The sequence below is a fragment of the Triturus cristatus genome, chromosome 4_2, assembly GCF_964204655.1.
Source record: "Triturus cristatus chromosome 4_2, aTriCri1.1, whole genome shotgun sequence".
Lineage (NCBI taxonomy): Eukaryota > Metazoa > Chordata > Amphibia > Caudata > Salamandridae > Triturus > Triturus cristatus.
The window spans coordinates 223,741,708-223,767,569 of record NC_140586.1 but is presented as its reverse complement, the minus strand read 5'-3'; the positions used below and the strand labels follow the sequence as shown (position 1 = coordinate 223,767,569).

The window sequence follows — 25,862 nt, the reverse complement described above, 5'->3', positions numbered from 1 at the left end:
TCCATATGGATCAAGCGCGGAATGAAGCAGGGGTGTCCGCTATCCCCACTTCTATTTGCCCTAGTGATGGAACTGAAGGTCATCCAGATCTGGGTAGCCTTCGGGATCTCTTTGATCGTTTTGGTGGTACCTCCCGTAAAGTGCACCTGTTTGCTGATGACCTCTTCCTCACCCTCACAAACCCCTCTGACTCACTTCTAGAGGTAGTTTGCCTACTTGAGGCCTTTGAGCAGGTTTTGGGTTTCAAAGTTAACCTGGATAAATCACATGCCCTCAATATCATTGTCCCGGACACCCTAACCTCATCCTTGCAATCTCTGGCTCCCTTTAGCTGGGCCCAGCGTTCTCTCCGCTATCTAGGCATCAATATTACATCACATCTTGAGGGTTGGATACAGACGAACTGGCCGGCCTTGCGGCACGCAATCAGTGTAGGCCAGAGATAATTGAAGCCCTTGTAAATATCCTGGCTGGGCGTATAAATGTGATCAAATGAATGCGCTACCCTGGGTGCTTTACCTATTTCAGACTCTGCCTACCTGGACACAGGCGACTGTCAGACACTGAGGGACCTGTTGGATAAGTTACTTACCTGTAATCCTAGTTCTCTTCCGGGAGTATCCTCATCAAAGTCAAAAGCACATGAATATTCCCGCCCATGCGCGGGGACCCTGGAAATAATATATACACATATATGTGAAAAACATATATGAATATATATATATATATATATATATATTTCAAACACATGGTAGCCCCATGAGCTGCACTCGAATCAGAGAGAAGGTTACCAGCCTTTAATCACGGTATGGACAGGAAGGTTCGCCAGTGTAATGAACAGCCCTTCCTTCGCCTGACGCGTTTCGATGGACTTTCACCATCTCTTCAGAGGCGTTTTAGGAAAGGTACGCGCTTGGTAGGCAACTACTTCCTTTCATGATGTCACGACGAATGTCTTCTGGGAAACGTAGTGCCATAGTTATTTCCAACCTTAATAACGGTGCGCTGATTCCTGTAAAAATTCAGCCCAAACGTGAGCCCCAGCTTGCCTGCCAGTCCTTAATCCAAGCTCTCTGTTCCACATTGAGAGAGGTGTATCCTCTCCCGTGGCCCCCTGGGAATCATGGGGTGGTGCAAACTCGGCAGATGGGCGTCCGCCTTAACATTTCAAACACATGGTAGCCCCATGAGCTGCACTCGAATCAGAGAGAAGGTTACCAGCCTTTAATCACGGTATGGACAGGAAGGTTCGCCAGTGTAATGAACAGCCCTTCCTTCGCCTGACGCGTTTCGATGGACTTTCACCATCTCTTCAGAGGCGTTTTAGGAAAGGTACGCGCTTGGTAGGCAACTACTTCCTTTCATGATGTCACGACGAATGTCTTCTGGGAAACGTAGTGCCATAGTTATTTCCAACCTTAATAACGGTGCGCTGATTCCTGTAAAAATTCAGCCCAAACGTGAGCCCCAGCTTGCCTGCCAGTCCTTAATCCAAGCTCTCTGTTCCACATTGAGAGAGGTGTATCCTCTCCCGTGGCCCCCTGGGAATCATGGGGTGGTGCAAACTCGGCAGATGGGCGTCCGCCTTAACATTTCAAACACATGGTAGCCCCATGAGCTGCACTCGAATCAGAGAGAAGGTTACCAGCCTTTAATCACGGTATGGACAGGAAGGTTCGCCAGTGTAATGAACAGCCCTTCCTTCGCCTGACGCGTTTCGATGGACTTTCACCATCTCTTCAGAGGCGTTTTAGGAAAGGTACGCGCTTGGTAGGCAACTACTTCCTTTCATGATGTCACGACGAATGTCTTCTGGGAAACGTAGTGCCATAGTTATTTCCAACCTTAATAACGGTGCGCTGATTCCTGTAAAAATTCAGCCCAAACGTGAGCCCCAGCTTGCCTGCCAGTCCTTAATCCAAGCTCTCTGTTCCACATTGAGAGAGGTGTATCCTCTCCCGTGGCCCCCTGGGAATCATGGGGTGGTGCAAACTCGGCAGATGGGCGTCCGCCTTAACATTTCAAACACATGGTAGCCCCATGAGCTGCACTCGAATCAGAGAGAAGGTTACCAGCCTTTAATCACGGTATGGACAGGAAGGTTCGCCAGTGTAATGAACAGCACTTCCTTCGCCTGACGCGTTTCGATGGACTTTCACCATCTCTTCAGAGGCGTTTTAGGAAAGGTACGCGCTTGGTAGGCAACTACTTCCTTTCATGATGTCACGACGAATGTCTTCTGGGAAACGTAGTGCCATAGTTATTTCCAACCTTAATAACGGTGCGCTGATTCCTGTAAAAATTCAGCCCAAACGTGAGCCCCAGCTTGCCTGCCAGTCCTTAATCCAAGCTCTCTGTTCCACATTGAGAGAGGTGTATCCTCTCCCGTGGCCCCCTGGGAATCATGGGGTGGTGCAAACTCGGCAGATGGGCGTCCGCCTTAACATTTCAAACACATGGTAGCCCCATGAGCTGCACTCGAATCAGAGAGAAGGTTACCAGCCTTTAATCACGGTATGGACAGGAAGGTTCGCCAGTGTAATGAACAGCCCTTCCTTCGCCTGACGCGTTTCGATGGACTTTCACCATCTCTTCAGAGGCGTTTTAGGAAAGGTACGCGCTTGGTAGGCAACTACTTCCTTTCATGATGTCACGACGAATGTCTTCTGGGAAACGTAGTGCCATAGTTATTTCCAACCTTAATAACGGTGCGCTGATTCCTGTAAAAATTCAGCCCAAACGTGAGCCCCAGCTTGCCTGCCAGTCCTTAATCCAAGCTCTCTGTTCCACATTGAGAGAGGTGTATCCTCTCCCGTGGCCCCCTGGGAATCATGGGGTGGTGCAAACTCGGCAGATGGGCGTCCGCCTTAACATTTCAAACACATGGTAGCCCCATGAGCTGCACTCGAATCAGAGAGAAGGTTACCAGCCTTTAATCACGGTATGGACAGGAAGGTTCGCCAGTGTAATGAACAGCCCTTCCTTCGCCTGACGCGTTTCGATGGACTTTCACCATCTCTTCAGAGGCGTTTTAGGAAAGGTACGCGCTTGGTAGGCAACTACTTCCTTTCATGATGTCACGACGAATGTCTTCTGGGAAACGTAGTGCCATAGTTATTTCCAACCTTAATAACGGTGCGCTGATTCCTGTAAAAATTCAGCCCAAACGTGAGCCCCAGCTTGCCTGCCAGTCCTTAATCCAAGCTCTCTGTTCCACATTGAGAGAGGTGTATCCTCTCCCGTGGCCCCCTGGGAATCATGGGGTGGTGCAAACTCGGCAGATGGGCGTCCGCCTTAACATTTCAAACACATGGTAGCCCCATGAGCTGCACTCGAATCAGAGAGAAGGTTACCAGCCTTTAATCACGGTATGGACAGGAAGGTTCGCCAGTGTAATGAACAGCCCTTCCTTCGCCTGACGCGTTTCGATGGACTTTCACCATCTCTTCAGAGGCGTTTTAGGAAAGGTACGCGCTTGGTAGGCAACTACTTCCTTTCATGATGTCACGACGAATGTCTTCTGGGAAACGTAGTGCCATAGTTATTTCCAACCTTAATAACGGTGCGCTGATTCCTGTAAAAATTCAGCCCAAACGTGAGCCCCAGCTTGCCTGCCAGTCCTTAATCCAAGCTCTCTGTTCCACATTGAGAGAGGTGTATCCTCTCCCGTGGCCCCCTGGGAATCATGGGGTGGTGCAAACTCGGCAGATGGGCGTCCGCCTTAACATTTCAAACACATGGTAGCCCCATGAGCTGCACTCGAATCAGAGAGAAGGTTACCAGCCTTTAATCACGGTATGGACAGGAAGGTTCGCCAGTGTAATGAACAGCCCTTCCTTCGCCTGACGCGTTTCGATGGACTTTCACCATCTCTTCAGAGGCGTTTTAGGAAAGGTACGCGCTTGGTAGGCAACTACTTCCTTTCATGATGTCACGACGAATATCTTCTGGGAAACGTAGTGCCATAGTTATTTCCAACCTTAATAACGGTGCGCTGATTCCTGTAAAAATTCAGCCCAAACGTGAGCCCCAGCTTGCCTGCCAGTCCTTAATCCAAGCTCTCTGTTCCACATTGAGAGAGGTGTATCCTCTCCCGTGGCCCCCTGGGAATCATGGGGTGGTGCAAACTCGGCAGATGGGCGTCCGCCTTAACATTTCAAACACATGGTAGCCCCATGAGCTGCACTCGAATCAGAGAGAAGGTTACCAGCCTTTAATCACGGTATGGACAGGAAGGTTCGCCAGTGTAATGAACAGCCCTTCCTTCGCCTGACGCGTTTCGATGGACTTTCACCATCTCTTCAGAGGCGTTTTAGGAAAGGTACGCGCTTGGTAGGCAACTACTTCCTTTCATGATGTCACGACGAATGTCTTCTGGGAAACGTAGTGCCATAGTTATTTCCAACCTTAATAACGGTGCGCTGATTCCTGTAAAAATTCAGCCCAAACGTGAGCCCCAGCTTGCCTGCCAGTCCTTAATCCAAGCTCTCTGTTCCACATTGAGAGAGGTGTATCCTCTCCCGTGGCCCCCTGGGAATCATGGGGTGGTGCAAACTCGGCAGATGGGCGTCCGCCTTAACATTTCAAACACATGGTAGCCCCATGAGCTGCACTCGAATCAGAGAGAAGGTTACCAGCCTTTAATCACGGTATGGACAGGAAGGTTCGCCAGTGTAATGAACAGCCCTTCCTTCGCCTGACGCGTTTCGATGGACTTTCACCATCTCTTCAGAGGCGTTTTAGGAAAGGTACGCGCTTGGTAGGCAACTACTTCCTTTCATGATGTCACGACGAATGTCTTCTGGGAAACGTAGTGCCATAGTTATTTCCAACCTTAATAACGGTGCGCTGATTCCTGTAAAAATTCAGCCCAAACGTGAGCCCCAGCTTGCCTGCCAGTCCTTAATCCAAGCTCTCTGTTCCACATTGAGAGAGGTGTATCCTCTCCCGTGGCCCCCTGGGAATCATGGGGTGGTGCAAACTCGGCAGATGGGCGTCCGCCTTAACATTTCAAACACATGGTAGCCCCATGAGCTGCACTCGAATCAGAGAGAAGGTTACCAGCCTTTAATCACGGTATGGACAGGAAGGTTCGCCAGTGTAATGAACAGCCCTTCCTTCGCCTGACGCGTTTCGATGGACTTTCACCATCTCTTCAGAGGCGTTTTAGGAAAGGTACGCGCTTGGTAGGCAACTACTTCCTTTCATGATGTCACGACGAATGTCTTCTGGGAAACGTAGTGCCATAGTTATTTCCAACCTTAATAACGGTGCGCTGATTCCTGTAAAAATTCAGCCCAAACGTGAGCCCCAGCTTGCCTGCCAGTCCTTAATCCAAGCTCTCTGTTCCACATTGAGAGAGGTGTATCCTCTCCCGTGGCCCCCTGGGAATCATGGGGTGGTGCAAACTCGGCAGATGGGCGTCCGCCTTAACATTTCAAACACATGGTAGCCCCATGAGCTGCACTCGAATCAGAGAGAAGGTTACCAGCCTTTAATCACGGTATGGACAGGAAGGTTCGCCAGTGTAATGAACAGCCCTTCCTTCGCCTGACGCGTTTCGATGGACTTTCACCATCTCTTCAGAGGCGTTTTAGGAAAGGTACGCGCTTGGTAGGCAACTACTTCCTTTCATGATGTCACGACGAATGTCTTCTGGGAAACGTAGTGCCATAGTTATTTCCAACCTTAATAACGGTGCGCTGATTCCTGTAAAAATTCAGCCCAAACGTGAGCCCCAGCTTGCCTGCCAGTCCTTAATCCAAGCTCTCTGTTCCACATTGAGAGAGGTGTGGTAACCTTCTCTCTGATTCGAGTGCAGCTCATGGGGCTACCATGTGTTTGAAATGTTAAGGCGGACGCCCATCTGCCGAGTTTGCACCACCCCATGATTCCCAGGGGGCCACGGGAGAGGATACACCTCTCTCAATGTGGAACAGAGAGCTTGGATTAAGGACTGGCAGGCAAGCTGGGGCTCACGTTTGGGCTGAATTTTTACAGGAATCAGCGCACCGTTATTAAGGTTGGAAATAACTATGGCACTACGTTTCCCAGAAGACATTCGTCGTGACATCATGAAAGGAAGTAGTTGCCTACCAAGCGCGTACCTTTCCTAAAACGCCTCTGAAGAGATGGTGAAAGTCCATCGAAACGCGTCAGGCGAAGGAAGGGCTGTTCATTACACTGGCGAACCTTCCTGTCCATACCGTGATTAAAGGCTGGTAACCTTCTCTCTGATTCGAGTGCAGCTCATGGGGCTACCATGTGTTTGAAATGTTAAGGCGGACGCCCATCTGCCGAGTTTGCACCACCCCATGATTCCCAGGGGGCCACGGGAGAGGATACACCTCTCTCAATGTGGAACAGAGAGCTTGGATTAAGGACTGGCAGGCAAGCTGGGGCTCACGTTTGGGCTGAATTTTTACAGGAATCAGCGCACCGTTATTAAGGTTGGAAATAACTATGGCACTACGTTTCCCAGAAGACATTCGTCGTGACATCATGAAAGGAAGTAGTTGCCTACCAAGCGCGTACCTTTCCTAAAACGCCTCTGAAGAGATGGTGAAAGTCCATCGAAACGCGTCAGGCGAAGGAAGGGCTGTTCATTACACTGGCGAACCTTCCTGTCCATACCGTGATTAAAGGCTGGTAACCTTCTCTCTGATTCGAGTGCAGCTCATGGGGCTACCATGTGTTTGAAATGTTAAGGCGGACGCCCATCTGCCGAGTTTGCACCACCCCATGATTCCCAGGGGGCCACGGGAGAGGATACACCTCTCTCAATGTGGAACAGAGAGCTTGGATTAAGGACTGGCAGGCAAGCTGGGGCTCACGTTTGGGCTGAAGTTTTACAGGAATCAGCGCACCGTTATTAAGGTTGGAAATAACTATGGCACTACGTTTCCCAGAAGACATTCGTCGTGACATCATGAAAGGAAGTAGTTGCCTACCAAGCGCGTACCTTTCCTAAAACGCCTCTGAAGAGATGGTGAAAGTCCATCGAAACGCGTCAGGCGAAGGAAGGGCTGTTCATTACACTGGCGAACCTTCCTGTCCATACCGTGATTAAAGGCAATCTTCTGCTGATGACATATGTGTCTTTATGAAAAAAAAATATTTGTAATATATGTATAGCTAAAAATGTATGGAAGAAGACATGGGCAAATAAGTGTCTAAATACAGTATTAGCATCAGCAGAGGATTGCGGTCGCGTGAGTTATAGTTGCCAGCACTAACTATAACGGGGCAATTTCACTGGTTTTTTATCAGTAAAATTTCCGCTAACTATAACATGTGTGAAACCTATGGTTTTTTCAGTGAATTTGCAAGGTTTTTTAAATGCTAATTCCTAACTATAACGTGTGTGAAACCTATGGTTTTTTCAGTGAAAATATATATATATATATCCAAACACCTCCTCCCAAGGAAAGAGTAGAGGCCACACGGGGGACAGTCAGAAAGCACTTTAATAGGCTGATTTCGGCATAATGCATTTCGGCTGCCATGGCCTTCATCGGATGCCTTTGAGTGTTCAGGCGGCTTGGAAATTACTAATTTTGAATGTCCTGCCGCTTCCCCATAGGTGGGGATCCGCTCCGCCCCCTTCCCCGTGTATGCTCACCAACACCGCAATTGGAAAAACTGCAGGTCCCAGAGTGCATCAGGTAGGTGCTGCAGGGGGGATGTACTGTCCGAAGTGGAATGGCGGTACTTGCAGGACAATCAATGGTGTAACAGCAAGCCTATGTCCTGTTTAAATAGTTCCACGGTGTTTCTGTTAGTCCCCAAACACCGCTGCAGCCTCATGTTCCAGGTCATTTTATAGGCAGGGGCAGGAGTGTGAAATACAGCCCGCCCTACATCTCACTGTCATCCAAATGCTCCTGGAGGTAGAGGCGTGCCACGGCCTTCCCGATACCTCGGGACACCCACGAATGCTGCCGTAGCAGCTGCCAGTAAAGTCCGTAGCCAACTTGCGCAGCAGGAGCCTCCAAGTCACGTTGCTGGCAACCGTGAAAATCTCCAAACACCTCCTCCCAAGGAAAGAGTAGAGGCCACACGGGGGACAGTCAGAAAGCACTTTAATAGGCTGATTTCGGCATAATGCATTTCGCCGCCATGGCCTTCATCGGATGCCTTTGAGTGTTCAGGCGGCTTGGAAATTACTAATTTTGAATGTCCTGCCGCTTCCCCATAGGTGGGGATCCGCTCCGCCCCCTTCCCCGTGTATGCTCACCAACACCGCAATTGGAAAAACTGCAGGTCCCAGAGTGCATCAGGTAGGTGCTGCAGGGGGGATGTACTGTCCGAAGTGGAATGGCGGTACTTGCAGGACAATCAATGGTGTAACAGCAAGCCTATGTCCTGTTTAAATAGTTCCACGGTGTTTCTGTTAGTCCCCAAACACCGCTGCTGCCTCTTGTTCCAGGTCATTTTATAGGCAGGGGCAGGAGTGTGAAATACAGCCCGCCCTACATCTCACTGTCGTCCAAATGCTCCTGGAGGTAGAGGCGTGCCACGGCCTTCCCGATACCTCGGGACACCCACGAATGCTGCCGTAGCAGCTGCCAGTAAAGTCCGTAGCCAACTTGCGCAGCAGGAGCCTCCAAGTCACGTTGCTGGCAACCGTGAAAATCTCCAAACACCTCCTCCCAAGGAAAGAGTAGAGGCCACACGGGGGACAGTCAGAAAGCACTTTAATAGGCTGATTTCGGCATAATGCATTTCGGCCGCCATGGCCTTCATCGGATGCCTTTGAGTGTTCAGGCGGCTTGGAAATTCCTAATTTTGAATGTCCTGCCGCTTCCCCATAGGTGGGGATCCGCTCCGCCCCCTTCCCCGTGTATGCTCACCAACACCGCAATTGGAAAAACTGCAGGTCCCAGAGTGCATCAGGTAGGTGCTGCAGGGGGGATGTACTGTCCGAAGTGGAATGGCGGTACTTGCAGGACAATCAATCGTGTAACAGCAAGCCTATGTCCTGTTTAAATAGTTCCACGGTGTTTCTGTTAGTCCCCAAACACCGCTGCAGCCTCATGTTCCAGGTCATTTTATAGGCAGGGGCAGGAGTGTGAAATTCAGCCCGCCCTACATCTCACTGTCGTCCAAATGCTCCTGGAGGTAGAGGCGTGCCACGGCCTTCCCGATACCTCGGGACACCCACGAATGCTGCCGTAGCAGCTGCCAGTAAAGTCCGTAGCCAACTTGTGCAGCAGGAGCCTCCAAGTCACGTTGCTGGCAACCGTGAAAATCTACAAACACCTCCTCCCAAGGAAAGAGTAGAGGCCACACGGGGGACAGTCAGAAAGCACTTTAATAGGCTGATTTCGGCATAATGCATTTCGGCCGCCATGGCCTTCATCGGATGCCTTTGAGTGTTCAGGCGGCTTGGAAATTCCTAATTTTGAATGTCCTGCCGCTTCCCCATAGGTGGGGATCCGCTCCGCCCCCTTCCCCGTGTATGCTCACCAACACCGCAATTGGAAAAACTGCAGGTCCCAGAGTGCATCAGGTAGGTGCTGCAGGGGGGATGTACTGTCCGAAGTGGAATGGCGGTACTTGCAGGACAATCAATGGTGTAACAGCAAGCCTATGTCCTGTTTAAATAGTTCCACGGTGTTTCTGTTAGTCCCCAAACACCGCTGCAGCCTCATGTTCCAGGTCATTTTATAGGCAGGGGCAGGAGTGTGAAATACAGCCCGCCCTACATCTCACTGTCGTCCAAATGCTCCTGGAGGTAGAGGCGTGCCACGGCCTTCCCGATACCTCGGGACACCCACGAATGCTGCCGTAGCAGCTGCCAGTAAAGTCCGTAGCCAACTTGCGCAGCAGGAGCCTCCAAGTCACGTTGCTGGCAACCGTGAAAATCTCCAAACACCTCCTCCCAAGGAAAGAGTAGAGGCCACACGGGGGACAGTCAGAAAGCACTTTAATAGGCTGATTTCGGCATAATGCATTTCGGCCGCCATGGCCTTCATCGGATGCCTTTGAGTGTTCAGGCGGCTTGGAAATTACTAATTTTGAATGTCCTGCCGCTTCCCCATAGGTGGGGATCCGCTCCGCCCCCTTCCCCGTGTATGCTCACCAACACCGCAACCCCTGCTGCTGGTCCTTCATGGCCCCCTTAGATATGGGGTGGTGCGATCCTTTACGGCCGGGCCGCCGCATAAACATTCTAGCTCCAAAGTTGCCCGCAGGCAAGGCCGCACTCCCCAGCAGCTTGTTACGAGCATATTTCTCGAAGCAATTTTCAGGGTAAAGTCAGCACTCCGTCCGTCTGTGATTACAGTTCTCGTGTCAACGATAGTAGAGCCTGACGCGTTTCTGGCCTTCCGCCCTCTTCAGAGGCTCGACATGAGATTGTTGCAGTAGACACGCCCACACCTTTTATAATTAACCGCCCTCAGATGGGCTTTGCTTAGGTGAATCCTTGCAATGTCTTATGGGAAAGGAAGTTCGTGTCAGCCACATTGATTATACTGTTGTGATGCCCTGGATGGGCCCGAAGGAACGGGTAAGACATCAATCCCCTGCTGCTGGTTCTTCATGGCCCCCTTAGATATGGGGTGGTGCGATCCTTTACGGCCGGGCCGCCGCATAAACATTCTAGCTCCAAAGTTGCCCGCAGGCAAGGCCGCACTCCCCAGCAGCTTGTTACGAGCATATTTCTCGAAGCAATTTTCAGGGTAAAGTCAGCACTCCGTCCTTCTGTGATTACAGACTCATGACATCACTGATGACATCATCCTTGTGATAGAGTGGTGGTCGCGCGAGTTATAGTTATCTGAACTAACTATAACGGGGGAATTTCATTGGTTTTTTACGAGTGAAATATCCACCTAACTATAACATGTGTAAAACCTATGGTTTTTTAAGTGAATTTGCAAGGTTTTTTAAATGCTAATTCCTAACTATAACGTGTATGAAACCTATGTTTTTTCAGTGAATTTGTACGTTTTTTTAAATGCTAAGTTATGTATGTATTATAATTTTTTATATATTTATTTTACAATAAACGAAGTATTAACATTTTTTATTTTTTTTTGGTTTTTCACCGTGCGCGCACGGTGCGCGCACCCCCGCGATTATTTAAAAAAACAAATAAAAAAATGTTTCTGCCTTCGGGGTCCTTCAGGGACCCCCTGACAAAGGCTAGGGGGTCAGGAACTCTCTACCCTGCCCCCTTTTCACGTTCGCCACCTTCCTTTTTCACTCGCGCCCTGAAAACAAACAAAATGGCGGCCGACACTTCCTGATTTCGACCGATTCGAACGTTGCCTAACATGTAACCACCAATCAGAATTACGCTCGTGCACGTTAGGGAGCTCGCACGGTGCTCGCACCGTGCGCGCACCGTGTGCGCTTATAGATATTTATATGCTTTTAAATGCTATTTTCTCAGGAACTACTGAACAGATTGACACCAGACCTGCAAAAGGCACTTCCCTGACCTGAGGACTACCTCTCTGCCAAATTTCAAGTAATTCTGATCAGCCGTTCGGGCTGTACCTTCGACTAAAGGTCCTATGGGAAAATGCATGGGGAAAACGCGTCTTGGGACCCCCCTTTTTTCTCATCCCCCACTTGACGAATCGCCCCGAGACTTTCAGGGTAGGAGCTGAGCGGAGCGCCCCATTAGTTTTGAAAATTTCGCGAGGATTCGTCAACCGGCGCCAAAGTTATTCAAAATAGAATTTTCAAATTTCCTATGGAAACACGGTCCTAACTATAACTATCTACTGGCGACCGCCAGTAGATTATATATATATGATCAAGTCCCCCAGGAGGGATGAAACGCGTAATGGCTGCCTTGTTTGTTTAAGTCTTGAATAAACGAACAGATATTTGAAAAGAATCTTGTGGTCCGTGCTCCCTTCTGCTCAGCTGGTCGGATACGAGAGAGGAGAGTGCTTTGCCCATATATATATATATATATATATATATATATATATATATATATATATATATATATATATATATATATATATATATATATATATATATATATATATATATATATATATATATATATATATATATATATATATATATATTCAATCAATGCAGCCCTCCATACAGTAAGAACTGGGTAATGCTACCCAACAAACCCTCTTTGCACATATACACATTCAGAAAAGCAGAGAAGAAAAACAAAGTACATTAGAAACTACTTTAATGTACAGCAGAAAACATAATCCTGCAAAGACGAATGAAAGCATTGCCAGCTCACAGGCTGCATTGCAGACAAACTTAGTGTAGAAAGCTGAAAAGCGAACTCATAGAAACACATAGGAAAAAACCTGGCACCGTGCCTTTAAGGCAGCCATGACCCCTAGCTTCCGATCATGCCTCAGGGGTGACAGTTAGGTCAGTTGTTCTTTGCGGAGACCCGAAAGCCAGGGCACAAAGAAATGACATTTACCTTGATCATTTGCCCGGGGAGGTGGGTGGGTTGCTTATGACTTTGATGAGGATACCCCTGGAAGAGAATTAGAAGTAACTTATCCTTCTCTTCCAGGGGAACCTCATCAATAGTCATAAGCACATGAATAGACTAGCAAGCCCATCCCCTCATCCTGCGGGCAAACGATAAGCATCAAACCAAACAGCCATTGAAAAAATATCATGACTCCAAGAAAATTAGCATTGGAACAAATTCCTCAAGGGGGCTTGGCATACTTGGGTATCTGCTCTGGAGTCAGAATCAAGACAGTAGTGTCTAGTAAACGTGTGTACCGATTTCCAAGTCGCCGCCTTGCAAATCTTGGCCATCGGTGCATTATGTAAGAAAGCTATTGTAGCTGCTTTTCCCCTAGTAGAGTGAGCCTTAGGGGAAAACAGTCGAGGCATGTTCGCCACCTGATAGGCCAGTTTAATACAGGACACTATCCACCTCGAGATGGATCATTTGGAGGCTGGAAAACCTGTCCTGACGACACCATAGTTTAAAAACAACTGGTCAGTCTTTCTAATGGATTTTGTTCCCTCCAAATAGAATGTGAGAACCCTCTTGAGGTCCAGTGAGTGAAGAGACCTTTCATCTGGCGTAGCAATGTTGGGAAAAAAAGAGGGAAGAGAAATTGTCTGGTTAACATGGAAGTCAGACACCACTTTTGGAAGGAAAGAAGGGTGAGTCCTCAGAACCACCCTATTGTGATGGAAAACCGTGTATGGTTCCTTTGAGCAGAGTGTCTGGATTTCACTTACTCTGCGCGCTGACGTAATAGCTACTAGAAAAGCATCTTTCCACGTCAGGTGTTGCAAAGTGGCCTTATGAATGGGTTCGAAGGGAGGGCACATTAATTTGGACAGAACAAGATTCAACTCCAAGGAGGAGAAGGATGTCGGACAGGAGGAAAAACCTTCTTCAACCCCTGAAGGAAATCCTTGACCACCTGTAGTTGAAAAAAGGAAGGTTGGTTAGGTGATTTTCTGTATGCCGTAATGGCTGCCAAGGGAACCTTTATAGAAGTGTTCTTCACACCTGACTTGGCTAGATACAGAAGATGAGGCAAGATTACCTCCTCCTGCCCAGTAGCCGGACTAAAACCATTACGCATACACCACAAGAAAAACCTCTTCCATTTAAAAGAATAAGAGTTCCTTGTGGATGGTGTCCTTGACTCCCTCAAAATGTTCATGCAGTCCTGAGGGAGATTCAGGTGTCCATATTGCAGGAGCTCAGGAGCCAGGCTGCTAAGCTCAGCGAGGAAAGGCTGGGGTGCAGAATCTTCCCGTCCATTTTGGTCAGACAGTCCGGTCTGGACTGAAGCCTCCTGTGTGGACATATTGATAGCTGTAACAGGTCCAGATACCACCACTGGCGAGGCAAGTCCGGTGCTATCAGGATCATCTTCATCCTGGATCAGATGAGCTTGGTCACCACCTTCGGGATGAGAGGAAGGGGCAGAAAGACGTACGCAAATGTTTCAGACCAGTCTATCAAAAGAGCATTCCCTCTCGTTCCTGGCCTGTAAAATCTGGACGCAAAGGCGTGGCATTTTTTTATTAGATCGTCTGCAAAGAGGTCGATGGATGGATGACCCCATTGATGGAAGATGTCTGCCACTACCTTGTCATTGAGCACCCAGTCTTCTTGCTCTTCGAAGTGTCGACTGAGAGTGTCTACCTGCATGTTCTGTTCTACTGGCAGATGCACAGCTGTTATCGAGAGATTCCTGGCCAGAAGCCAGTGCCAAATCGCTTGTGCTTCCAATGACAGCGGGCAAGAGTGCGTTCCACCTTGTTTGTTCAAGTAATGCATGGTGGTTATATTGTCTGTTTGAATCAGTATCGACTCTGACTGAATTGATGGATGGAATGCCTTCAGGGCTAGATGAACTGCCCGCAGCTCTAACATGTTTATGTGGTAGGTCCACTCCTTACTCGACCATCTGCCCTGAGTTTGTAGATAACCCAAGTGCGCACCCCATCCCTGCAGAGATGTGTCCATGATCAGGGATTCTTTTGGAAGAGGTTGATGGAAAGGAACTCCCAGTAGTAGATTTTTCTGTTGAGTCCACCAGATTATGGACGACTTCGCAGAGTGGGAAAGAAGGATCCGATCCCCCCAATGTCCTGAGGATTGGTCCCATTTGTCCTCCAGATCCTGCTGCAGCAGTCTCATTCTCAATCTGGAGTTGGGGATGAGAAATATACAAGAGGCCATCGACCCTAGAAGAGATGCCACTTGTCGTACTGATGGTTGGTGTGCCTGGAGCAGAGAATTGCATTTCTGTTTCATTGATAACAGTCGCTCCTCCAAAGGAAACACTTTTCCTACTACGGAGTCTATGGTAGCACCCAGATAATGGAGAGTTTGGGTCGGCTGTTGGACAGATTTTTCCATGTTGTCATGAAGGCCTAAGCTGTGAAGTAGATGTAGGCAAATCCGATAGTGTTCCTTCACCATCTGTGGGAACGAACCCTTCAACAGCCAATTGTCCAGATACGGATACACAAACAGGCCTTGCCGATGTAAAGCAGTGGCCACCACCGCCGTGCACTATGTGACTACCCTCAGCATGGATTTTAGGCCAAACGGTAAGACTCTGAACTGGTAATGTTTTGTTCCCACCATGAATCTCAGGAACTTGCGATGACGTGGAGCAATGGGGATGTGGAAGTACGCATCTTGGAGGTCTATCGAACACATTCAATCCCCTTTGTGTAGGTGCAGATATATTTGATGTAGCGCCAACATGCGAAACTTCTCCTTTCAAATGTTTTTGTTCAGAGATCGATTGTGCGCCTAGTCTTTCTTTGGCACCAGAAAGTACCTGGAATAGACTCCCTTTCCTCTTTGAGCGGGAGGGACTTCTTCTATGGCCAACTTTTTGAGGAGGGTAGGCACCTCCTGACGTAGTAATTTTAGTTGGTGGGGGTGAGAGTTTACTGGAGGAATGTTCTTTGGGGGTGTGCTGAAACGAACAGCATATCCATTGCTTAGTATATTTAGCACCCACTGATCCTTGGTGATTGTGCACCACTCTGCCACATGATTTGAGATACTTCCTCCCACTGGAGTGTGCAACGGCGCTAGAGGAAGCATAAAATCATTGCCTCCCTGAAGTCTTGGCTGCACAAGAGGATTGCTGATGCTGACCTCCTCTGCCTCTGGAGCCTCTATGGCCTTGGAACTGAGACCTGGACTGTTGGTTTTGTCTCTGCTGCCATAAGGGGTCTGAACCCTCTGATGGTAGTTCTTGAAATTGTAAGGCCTGTATCTACACCTGAATTATTTCGTCTTTTCCAGGCCTACTGCTTTCAGCGTGTCCAACTCAGCCTTCATCCTGGCCTTTTCCTCATCGGTGTGGGAACGAAAGAGAGCGGTGCCAGAAACGGGGGATTGAGAATTCGATGCTGAGACTCCGGCTTTAAAGCTGTTAAGCACAGCCATGAAGATCTCCGTGCACAAATTCCATGTGCATACGAATGAGCAGCCAGAGAAGCCCCATCTGCTGCAGTACTAATCACCTGATTAGAAACGAGCGCCCCTTCTTAAAGAATCTCCACAAAATCCTGGCGGTCCTCTTTCAGCTGTTTCTCCTTAAAACGTTCCAAAGAGTCCCATAAAAATCCGTCATAACAGCCCAACAGGGCTGTGGCGCTAGATGCAGAAATTATAGTTAGCATAGGCTGAAGCCATTTTTGTTGTGGCAGCCATTTTAGTTAGCCACGTGCTAGCCATGTGCTTCTTTTGTCTTCACTGTTGCCTGCTTTTCTATTCTGCTTGAGTCATCAACTATAGTTAACTCTTTCAGAAAAGCCTGTAGCTGCTAGAATGCACCTGTCTTACTCTGTAACTGTCAGGCTGTTTTAATTGATGTAAGCAGAAATGTCTCCCCTCCCACTTTGTTGAGCAAGCAATTTTTGTATACCCATGTTAGTCAATAACTATTCTTGTATGTGCCAGTACCTCCCCTATGAGTCTCCATGCTGACTATGCAACAAATGGATATATAAGGACCCTGGTTTGTGTATTCTATGGACTACCTCATACAGTGCCTGAGGGTGTTGTATAGATGTAATCCCGCTCATGAGAGGTTAATAAATCTATTTCTTTGATATTACAGTTTCCGTGCCAATCTCTTCTTTGTTGGTTTAAGAACCAGTGGACAGATAAGGGTGAACCCCTGCACCGGTGGGCCACTAAAAAGGCTCATTTCCACAAATTGGCGCCCAACTTGCGGGGCTCATCCAAGGGAGTGGTCTTGACGGAAGACAGGAATCTACTGAGGAGGTGCCCTGCACGAGGAGACCCTTTGTCTTTGCAGAAGAACGTGTTTTCCAGTTTTCCCGATCCGACCCTCCAGGTGTTGGCCGGTCCCGACTGAGATCTCCCTTGTTGTAAATTTTTTCTAGAGACCGTTAGGTCAACCCAGAGCTTGGCAGGTGGAGGTTGGAGACTTTGGTGTGGTAAGGTCGCTTAAGCGACACTCTTGTTTTGGATTTGCTTGGCCAAGATTCTGGTTTGATTTTGTCTGTAGATTGCAATGTACAAAGGCAGGTAATGAGGAGATGTTTTGTCCCTAATTTTGATGTATTTGGGATAAGTACTATATTTGGGATAAGTACTACTTTAGCTATAATATTATATTCTGTTACAATATTTTTGGCATGCCTGCTCCTAGCACACTTCATAGAAAGTGTTGCTGTCTTGGAGGTACCAATATGGATCTAGAAAATAGTCAGCTGGCTCCCCTAGGGGGTCACTTAATAGGTTTATGTATATTAAATACGGTATTTCTTCCATAATGTATAAGTACACTGTGGAACGAATATACAAGAAAAAGGCCTTATGATATTTGTAACATGGGACAGTCTTTGGGCTGTTTACCTGTTTTGGGGCAGTCTCTGGACTGCTTTTCAGAGCTCTTTTTTTGTTGTAAATATGATTTACAAATGGTTTGGTTTGAGTACAGTCTGTGGGCTGACTCTTGTTTTTGTCCTGGTGTTAATTTATGGGTTGATTGTGTGTTTGAGTGTCTATGAGGTTTGTGGACTGACACCGGTGGTGATGCTTGTGAAGTACTTGCTTGAGTGAGTAGCGACTGTGCTTTTTTGTGTAAGAATGGCTTGCCTTTGTAAGCTGTGTTGTGTGTTTAGAGTGTGTAGCCCCCTTCTTGAAAATGTCCGGAATGAGCTCAATTTGGTTTGTTGTCGTCATTGTGTTCTGCAGATGCCATTGGAAGAATTACTCTGTAAATTTCAAAGAATTAATTATATAAAATATGTTAACAGCTGCACGCTACTTTAGAGAGTAAAAGCAGTAACAAAGTATAGATGTGTGAACGTTCACTTATTATATTGCCACAAAGGTAAACATTAGAAATAAAAAAAAAGTAGGACTTGAGAGGGGAGGCAAGATGGCGATCTGACGCGGATCGCAGTGCTCACGCATCGGGTTCCTGACCAGTAATGCTGAGAGAACCCTTCCAGCCTAACCATGAATGAAAGCTAAGGATCGGCAACCGTATACTTGCACTATATATATATATATATGGATCCCCTGGACGAGAATCAGGGATTCTCTTTTAAGATGTTCGGGCAATGCAAGAAAGTCAGCAGGGTCCCGCAAACTGCTTAACTCCAAAATCTTCAACTTCACCATTGGGCACTCTACTCTGAAAACCTCCTATTGGCAACCCCAATTGCACACAAATTGAAAACTTAGTCAGGTCATCTGAGGTCACGAGGGGGCTGATTTCAAAGACATAAGCCACTATCCAGGACTACAAACCTTGCATTAAGCACCCTTGTCAGGCATGGTGGAAGGACTTTCTGGGACAGCCAATTTCGGATAAGCAGTGGTGTATCCAATTGCAGGAGACCTCCAAAATAAACAACAGCATACCTCTCAGGGAGTCAGCTGTAAAAGTGATGTTTCAATGGTACTTAACTCCAGTCCGATCTCCCATGTTTCCTTCCTCACCTGTGACCTATTGGAGATATAACAGGGACAGGGGTACAGTTATCCATATTTGGTGGTCATGCTTGGTGATCCCACTGCCTCGTTTCCCCGCCTGGTCGACCCTGGGGAGTTGATTTGCACTGTTACAATACTGATGTTTTTATGCAGAGCGCCCATACCCATCGGCGGGGTGGGAAAAGATGCGTTCCACTAAATCTTGGGCTTCTCACAGGTCTACTTGTTCACCTTCAAGCATGTGGGTGTTTACGCTTGTCGGACTGTTAGACCATCAGCTATCTTGTTGGTTTGTATTTGGAAAACTCAATAAAGATATTTATGGGGTAAAAAGGGCATGGGAAAGCGGCTCGAATGGCAAAGCTATGTATAAGTGTATGTAAGAGTGATTCTAAGGACAAAGTTGTTGAAAATTACATTTTTATTATGTTATGAAAAAAAGTGTTCAGAGAGAAGTAGGGCTAACAGGCTGAATGGCAAAAATGCATGCACTCTCATGGAATGTTTATGAAAAGAAATGTGAAGGGAGGTTTGGAAAAACAAGGCGAACAGGGAAAATGCATGTACTTTTGTGAAGTGCTTTTGGAAAAAGAAAAAAAAAGTCCCCAAAAAGCATATACTTATGGAAGGGTAAAAGGAATCAATCAAAGGTGGGGACAGTGACTAGATGGACAGGCTAAAACTAATAAACTCATTGAATAAAAAGCAAGAAAATAAGAGTGGCAAAACAAAAAGCCAATGGAAAGCAATGGACGGAGGTGCTTTCCAGTTCAGCTGTAGACATGTCCCTAATAAGTCTTTTGCAACCAGGGAGCTTGTCCTCTCTGGCAGGCTTCGACCTAAAAAGGACCAATATAGACAGCAGAGGGAATCGAAGTGTGCTAATTAAAACACCTTTATGATGAATATTTAATATACCAACAAATTGTACAATAAACACAGAACACTTTGGTGCGCCAGCCTCAGGTACTCCAACACACACTGAAGAAATCTCTTGAGCCAGCCTTTGCTACTGGCGGGCCATCCGCCTCATTCTTTAGCGTCACTGATTCCTCCAGCAGTGATGGCGAATGTTGCTTCATTTTCAGGCATATCCGGGCTAGGTTGAAAAAGGAAATATTACTTATCTGAAGTGAACATAGCACCAACCGTTTGGCAAGAATACAAATGTTATCTTTTTTATACTGTGCACTTTCCCCAGTTACTTGGCCCCATTGCACTTTCCCTTGCAGGCATTTGTTTGAGGTTGTATATTGTCCATGGGGTTGCATAAGGACAGACCCCGCCCAATATATGAAGTGTTGTGAGAATTATTTTTGAGATAGAAAAATATTGTTTATTTAGACAAATTAGTCAGTAAAATTAATACATCGCATAGATATAAGAGAAACATAGTTTAAAAAAACAGGAATATATTTTTTTACAAACATTAATTATCTGATGAGGTTGACTACATGACTAAAATACATATTGACTATAAGATTGACATCTGTTTGTTTAGAAACAGCTTGACAATTTACAAACAAAGGTTTAGGTTCATTTGCCTTACTCTTAAAAACATTGGACAATCCATCAATGCATGAGAAGACATACACATCATTAAAAAGATAGACTTCCCATCAGTATTTTTATCGTCATTGCTAAGTGTGGGACAGAGAACAAAAGATTGATTCCTAAAGGTAATTTAAGGATCATTGTCCTCAAGAGGTGATCCGATAATTGCTCTAAATATGGGAAGTGATCTTCATTCCCTAGTAATAGTAATGTCAACAAAATCGATTTCACTGTTAAATAATTGCTATAATGTTGTTAATTTAACCTGGATTTATTATCCTTCATTATTAATGACATAGTATATTTCTTGTGTGTTCTCCCCTTCCTATTGTTCTTGATGGTGCTTTCCCACATTTGGTAATGCTGCTTGCCTTAGAATGTTGAGTGACTAGGATTTTATTTTTTCAAGCGAGAGAAAGAGTTGAAGTAACGAAGGAGAGAGGAGACGTGTAATAAAGGCTGGATCTTCTGAACCCAGATCCCTGTCATCTTTACAACACTGGTGATGAGGAAGGGATCTGAACCCACGTCTGCAAAGCACAATGGATTACCAGCAGAGTTCTACACTATAAGCTCTCTGAGCGCCTCTTTCACACTCTTACCTTGCGACCTTCTGTGTTTCCCCTCCGATGCCCCTACTCTTATCCTAGCAGAGCTGCCGCGCATCAACCCCGTAGCAATTTGCCTGGGTGGCCTCCCTCCTGTCATCGGAGCTTGCCACGGCACTGGTGCACTTCCCTAAGGTGGCCTCCTTCATTCTTCACAGCAAGTAACATCCCCTAGACCGCTTTCCCTGGGTGGCCTCCAGGGCTTTAAGTGGGATGAAAAAACTGGGGGGGGGGTCTCTCAAAGGAGGGTGGCCAATGTAATTAAGGGCGTGCCTTAAAAACAAGTAAGATAGAAAGCTGTGCTTAGCATAGTATTTTTCTATTTCTATCATTACATCCAGATATATGGTACATATGATACAACAAGTAACATCATACCTACAACAAGTCAGGACTGTTGGCTTTATCAATGGTTGTTAGCTGCAAAAGATACATAAGCAGCAAATATGGCTTGTATATAATATTGAAAAAAGCTTCAACTTAAAGCCCTGGTGACACCACGACAATGTTGCTGCTCCTGAGTTTCCAAAAGAGAAGGGAAATACTGAGAGAAAAAGACTCTATAAAGGATTTCCCTTCCCCTACAACGCTCACCTGGCATGACGTCATGCCCTAACTCCTCCACTAGTGAGAAGTGAGCAGTGTGAGCATGTGCACATCATGTGCCTGCAATCACCGCAGTCCAGAAAAAAACAGACCGCCTGTGCCAGGGCACAAACCCGATAGAGACCCATTTCGAGGCCCCCTTTAAAAAACTGCCAGTGCTCAGCACCGGTGAGACCCGGCCCACTTAAAGCCCTGGTGGCCTCCCCTCCTTATTTTCCATGGAGCAAGAAGCGGGCACCTCTCCTCTCCTTCAGCGAGGCTCCATGTCTTTAGACTAGAGGCAGTACTTCCGACGGCGGCCCCTCCATTGGGCGTGTCCTCGGAGAGGCAACTGCGACAGCTGAGCGTGTCTGCTACGAGTAACATGCCTTGACTAACGGTGAAACGTATACAAGAAGTTGGGCGTGTCTGTGCCTTCTATAGCGGTGAGACGCACACCTCAGAAATGTTAATATCGACGCTCGATGGCTCAATTTCTATCACAGTGCATGTCAAAGGGAATGTAACTTCTGCCCTTCTACAGAGGTGACACGCACACCTCAGGAATTTTAAGAACTTTGTGTCTGCTCATGGTATGAACTTTGCTCTTCAACAACGGTGACGCACATACCTTTCTAACTAATTTCTTGACAAATTATTTTAGTCTGCCGGGACTACAGTGACATACACCCCTCAGAATTCATTATGAGCGTGTCCCATAATAATTAAAATAGACCTTCCAATTATTCTACAGTGACACGCACACAGCAAGCGCATAGAGGAACTTTCTTTTTAGTCCTCATTTTTGTAGCCCCATTTTATTCTCATTATTTAATCCACTTCCGGTAAAAGATGTTATATTAATTCTGTGGTTCATTCCACCTATTCTATGCTATGTATACTTTAGTAATTTTTTAGTCAAATATAGTATTTCAAAAGTTGCATGATATATAGAATCTGTGCTTATATATACTTAGGAATTTTTAGGAATCCAAGCGGTCTGTTGCCTATTATACGTTTCATGTCTTTATATGCTTAGAGTACATAAATACATCTACTTTATCCACTTGTCTTTTAGGCATATAGAGTAACTATTCTATTATTCCTTATGTTTTAAAGTTAAAAGTTGCTTATCCTTCCTTGCATTCTGTACTATTTGTGCATTCCATTATAAGTCAGAATGGGTAATTCCGATAACTTTTAGCGGAACAAACACCTGCACACAAATTGTATAATGGCTGCTGCAAGTATGTTATAACCTATACCATTCCATTTGTAAATGAACTAGGAGAACCCAATATACCATGATTTACATGAAGCTCTTGAAGATTGCAAAATCCATAGAAAACACAGCCATTTGCTTGGAAGAATTCAGAACCCCTACCACCACAGAGCAAGTAGATAAAATAACGGAGGAGAAATCTGAGTTAGAAATATGTAAAATAAAAACCTTGAATAACCAGCGCCCAAAATATTAGTCAGAGAGTAATAAATTAAAGTGCTACCATTGTGGCAGTAGCAACCACTTGGCCATTTACCACAATTGCCAAGTGAGGACAGCCACATGCAGACAATATAATAAAGAAGACCACTTTGCTAGAGAGTGCAGGGATATTTCTAGAATGAGCAAAGGAAGTGAAAACAAAACATCAGAAGGGGGTCTTCAGGTAGTAAGGGAAATAATTTACCAGGTAAACGATGAAAGCAAAATCAATCAAACTAAATATCTCAAGTGCAACGTTTACCTAGATGCTAACTCCATAAAGATGTTTGCTGATTCATGCTCCCCATTGATCAATTTCTCCGACTTCAAAACTATAACAGATAACTGGAGTAAAAATCTTCAAATTCCTGATATATCACTGTTGGACCTGGCCCTTTTGGCAGGTTCACCCCTAAACTTTTTGCATGTATCCTGGACTTTTTCCCTATGTAGTGGTAGTAGTTTTAGGCCTCTAGGCACTTTAGCACTGTGTCCCAGTGTAAAGTGCGTGCGCTCTGTGTTACATTTAGTGAGACTGGCCTGCCCTCCCATAGGAATGCATGGGGGATATGTGTGTCCATGGTAGTTCCTGATGTGAGAGGAGTGCAGGGGCGAGTTTGGTATGTGCGAACTCGTGAGAATAAATGCTGCGCAATGGTGTGGGCAGATTTATTGTGACTGGTGGAGAAGTGCCACTTCTAGAAGTTGACATTTCTGTGTGCTGTGATGTGAATTGCCTGTCTGGCTTGTGATTGACAGGAGCTGAGAGGGCTGGGAAATTCCAGGAGACAGGGTGAGTCTGCCCGGTGGTGAATGGAGAGATCTGCATGTAGATGGGAGGGAGAAGTTGCACCTGGGACCTGAATGGGGCTGGGCCTTCCCTTCACAATGCGGCTCCACCTCCAGTGGTGTGTCTGATGTCCCTGGCCTGTCCTGTGAATAGAGAGGGGAGCTGAGCTAAACAAAGTGCTCCTGAACCAGTTGTATCTGGTTCTCCCCTTGCCCTACAGCTGCAGACCAAAGGAAAATGCTGTATAAAAGAAGGGGCTGTGACCCCATGAAAATGTTCTTGTTTGTGGACTTGAATCTACCAGGGGCGTGCTGCTGCTGGGGCTCAGGGGAAGGCTTGCCTCCCTGGGCCCTGCCCTGCCCCTGGATGCCTGGAGGACTGCTTCCTGGGACCCTTCTGCCTTGCTGGGACTCCAGGACTTCTTGGACTTTGTGCTTTTATCCCTAGCGCCTGGGGAGCGCTTTATTCTAAGTACCCCCAGGAAGAGGAGCTGGGGCTGTGCAGCATCGCGCTGCTGAGGGAGAGGGAATCCTCAGATTAGGGATTCCCCCGTGACGCCTGCAGCACGGGTGCCCACCCCGCATATTTTGGGATTTCATTGCGCAGGTGCCCACCCTGCATCTTCGCCTTCATTTTTAATTAGTGTGCGGGTGCCCACCCCACGACTTTGCCTTAGTGACTGAGCAGGTGCCCACCCTGCTTCTATATGCTTAATTGGAGGGAGCCTACCCCTCATTGTGCCCGCCGAGAGGAAATCACCGCTGCGGCCCAAGTCGCGGCCAGGGCGGTAGTCAGGCAACGATCTGCCTGGCGGCGGGCGGGACTTCCGGTTTTGCGAAGGAAGTCCCGCGCACGCCGACGCCGCCTCAGAAGCCGCCCGGGTGAAGGGAGAAGTGGTGGCCGAGGCTGCTGTTGCCAGCGCAGGGCTCCCATGAGTAAGGGAAGCCCCGCGTATGAGGAGAGTCTCGCAAGAATTTGGAGAGCGGGGCCCGGGTGAAGAAGAAGCTGGATCGGAGTCCTGCCCCCAGAGCCGGTGAGTGAGGGCTCGAGGGGGCAGGGTGGTGCCAGTCGAGGCACAGTGCCATTTCCCCATTTTTGAGTGGCCCCATCTTGCAGCGGGTCGCTCCAACAATAAGGGGGCATGTTGTTGTTTATAGAGCCTAGGTGGCTCCACCAGTTAGGGCATGTTTGTTTTGAGCGCTACTGCGCATCAACGTGGCCATGATTGTTTAAAGGGCCAGAGGGGCCCGTATTCTGTCCCAGTGCGATGCTTATCTCAGAGATCCGGGGGGGCTCCATCGTGGGCATAGTCATATCCGGGGCCTAGATGGCCCCAACGCTTGTGGGCATATTTATTTTTTGAGCCTAGATGGCTCCAACGATTGGCCTCAGTATCTCAGAGCCAGATGGCTCCACCGAGGGGGCAAGTTATTTCCCTTTATTGTGGCAGGATTATTTCAGGAGCCAGTGCGCTCCATGGGGACATGTGTATTTTTAGAGCCCGTGCGTGGCTCCAACGTTTGGTGCATTTGTTTAAAGGGCCACTGAGAGCCCAGGCCGCATTTTCCCTACTTCCAGCTGCCCAGCAAGTAGTGGGCAGCTGCACCATTTAGGCGCAATTCCTGAGAGGGACAGAAGTGGCACAGAGGTGCCAGGCCTTCCCCAGCTGCGCAGCAATTGGTGCCAGCTGCTACGTTTAGGCCTGCGCACCCTTGACTGTCGCTGCATTGGCAGCAGCCCTGACTTTTGGACAGAGGGCAGGAGAGCCCCCCCCCCTTTGGGATGGCCAGTTGGCCAGGGGGATTGTTAGGTTTATAGGGCGCCAGGCCCTACTGTGATTTTGGGTGCTAGGAAATGTGATTCCTGTAGAATGATTTACGCACCTGTGTTGATACCTCTAAATGTGTTTTATGATTATGAGGTTGTTTCGCATTTTATGGTTTATACTAGTGAGAGTTATTCCCTAATGTAGTTATACTTAGGAGGTTAGGGTCCAATGCGTTTAGACTGGTGAGACGATTGCCTCATGTGTTTATGATGGTGAGGTTGGCGCAGAAGGTAATTCGCGCCTGGTGTGATGCTGTGCATAATGTAGTTTATGTTACAGGCCGATGCTAAGTACAGTGATTACCAGTAGTGACTGGTGGTGTTCTATGTTTATGATAAATTCTCCATTTACTAAGTTCACTTTGTGATGATACTGACAGTGGTCCAGTGGGCCCTGTCAGGTGTAAATAATCCCTTGTAAATATGACCTAGTGCCAGGTGGCACCCTGTATAATATGTGCTTACTATTCTAATGTGTTATGATAATACAAAGGCTATTTTTATATATAACCTCGTGTGGAGTTTCTTTTGTGGTGGGCCTGGGATGTTGTTGCTGTGTGCGTGCGCAAATGCTTTACACATTGCCTC

At 47.2% G+C, this 25,862-nt stretch overlaps 1 protein-coding gene and 1 long non-coding RNA gene across 2 annotated transcripts in view; one reads left to right on the top strand and one right to left on the bottom strand.

Moving 5' to 3' along the window:
- The window catches only part of LOC146833470 (uncharacterized), a 200,072-nt gene that overhangs the window by 9,710 nt on the left and 164,500 nt on the right, over nt 1-25,862 (top strand). The window lies entirely within an intron of this gene.
- DMC1 (DNA meiotic recombinase 1) overlaps nt 19,457-25,862 on the bottom strand; it is a 703,667-nt gene continuing 697,261 nt past the window's right edge. Inside the window, exon 13 of the mRNA XM_085600074.1 lies at nt 19,457-19,526. Within this exon, the coding sequence (XP_085456200.1) occupies nt 19,457-19,526 (70 nt within the window). The remainder of the gene's footprint in view (nt 19,527-25,862) is intronic.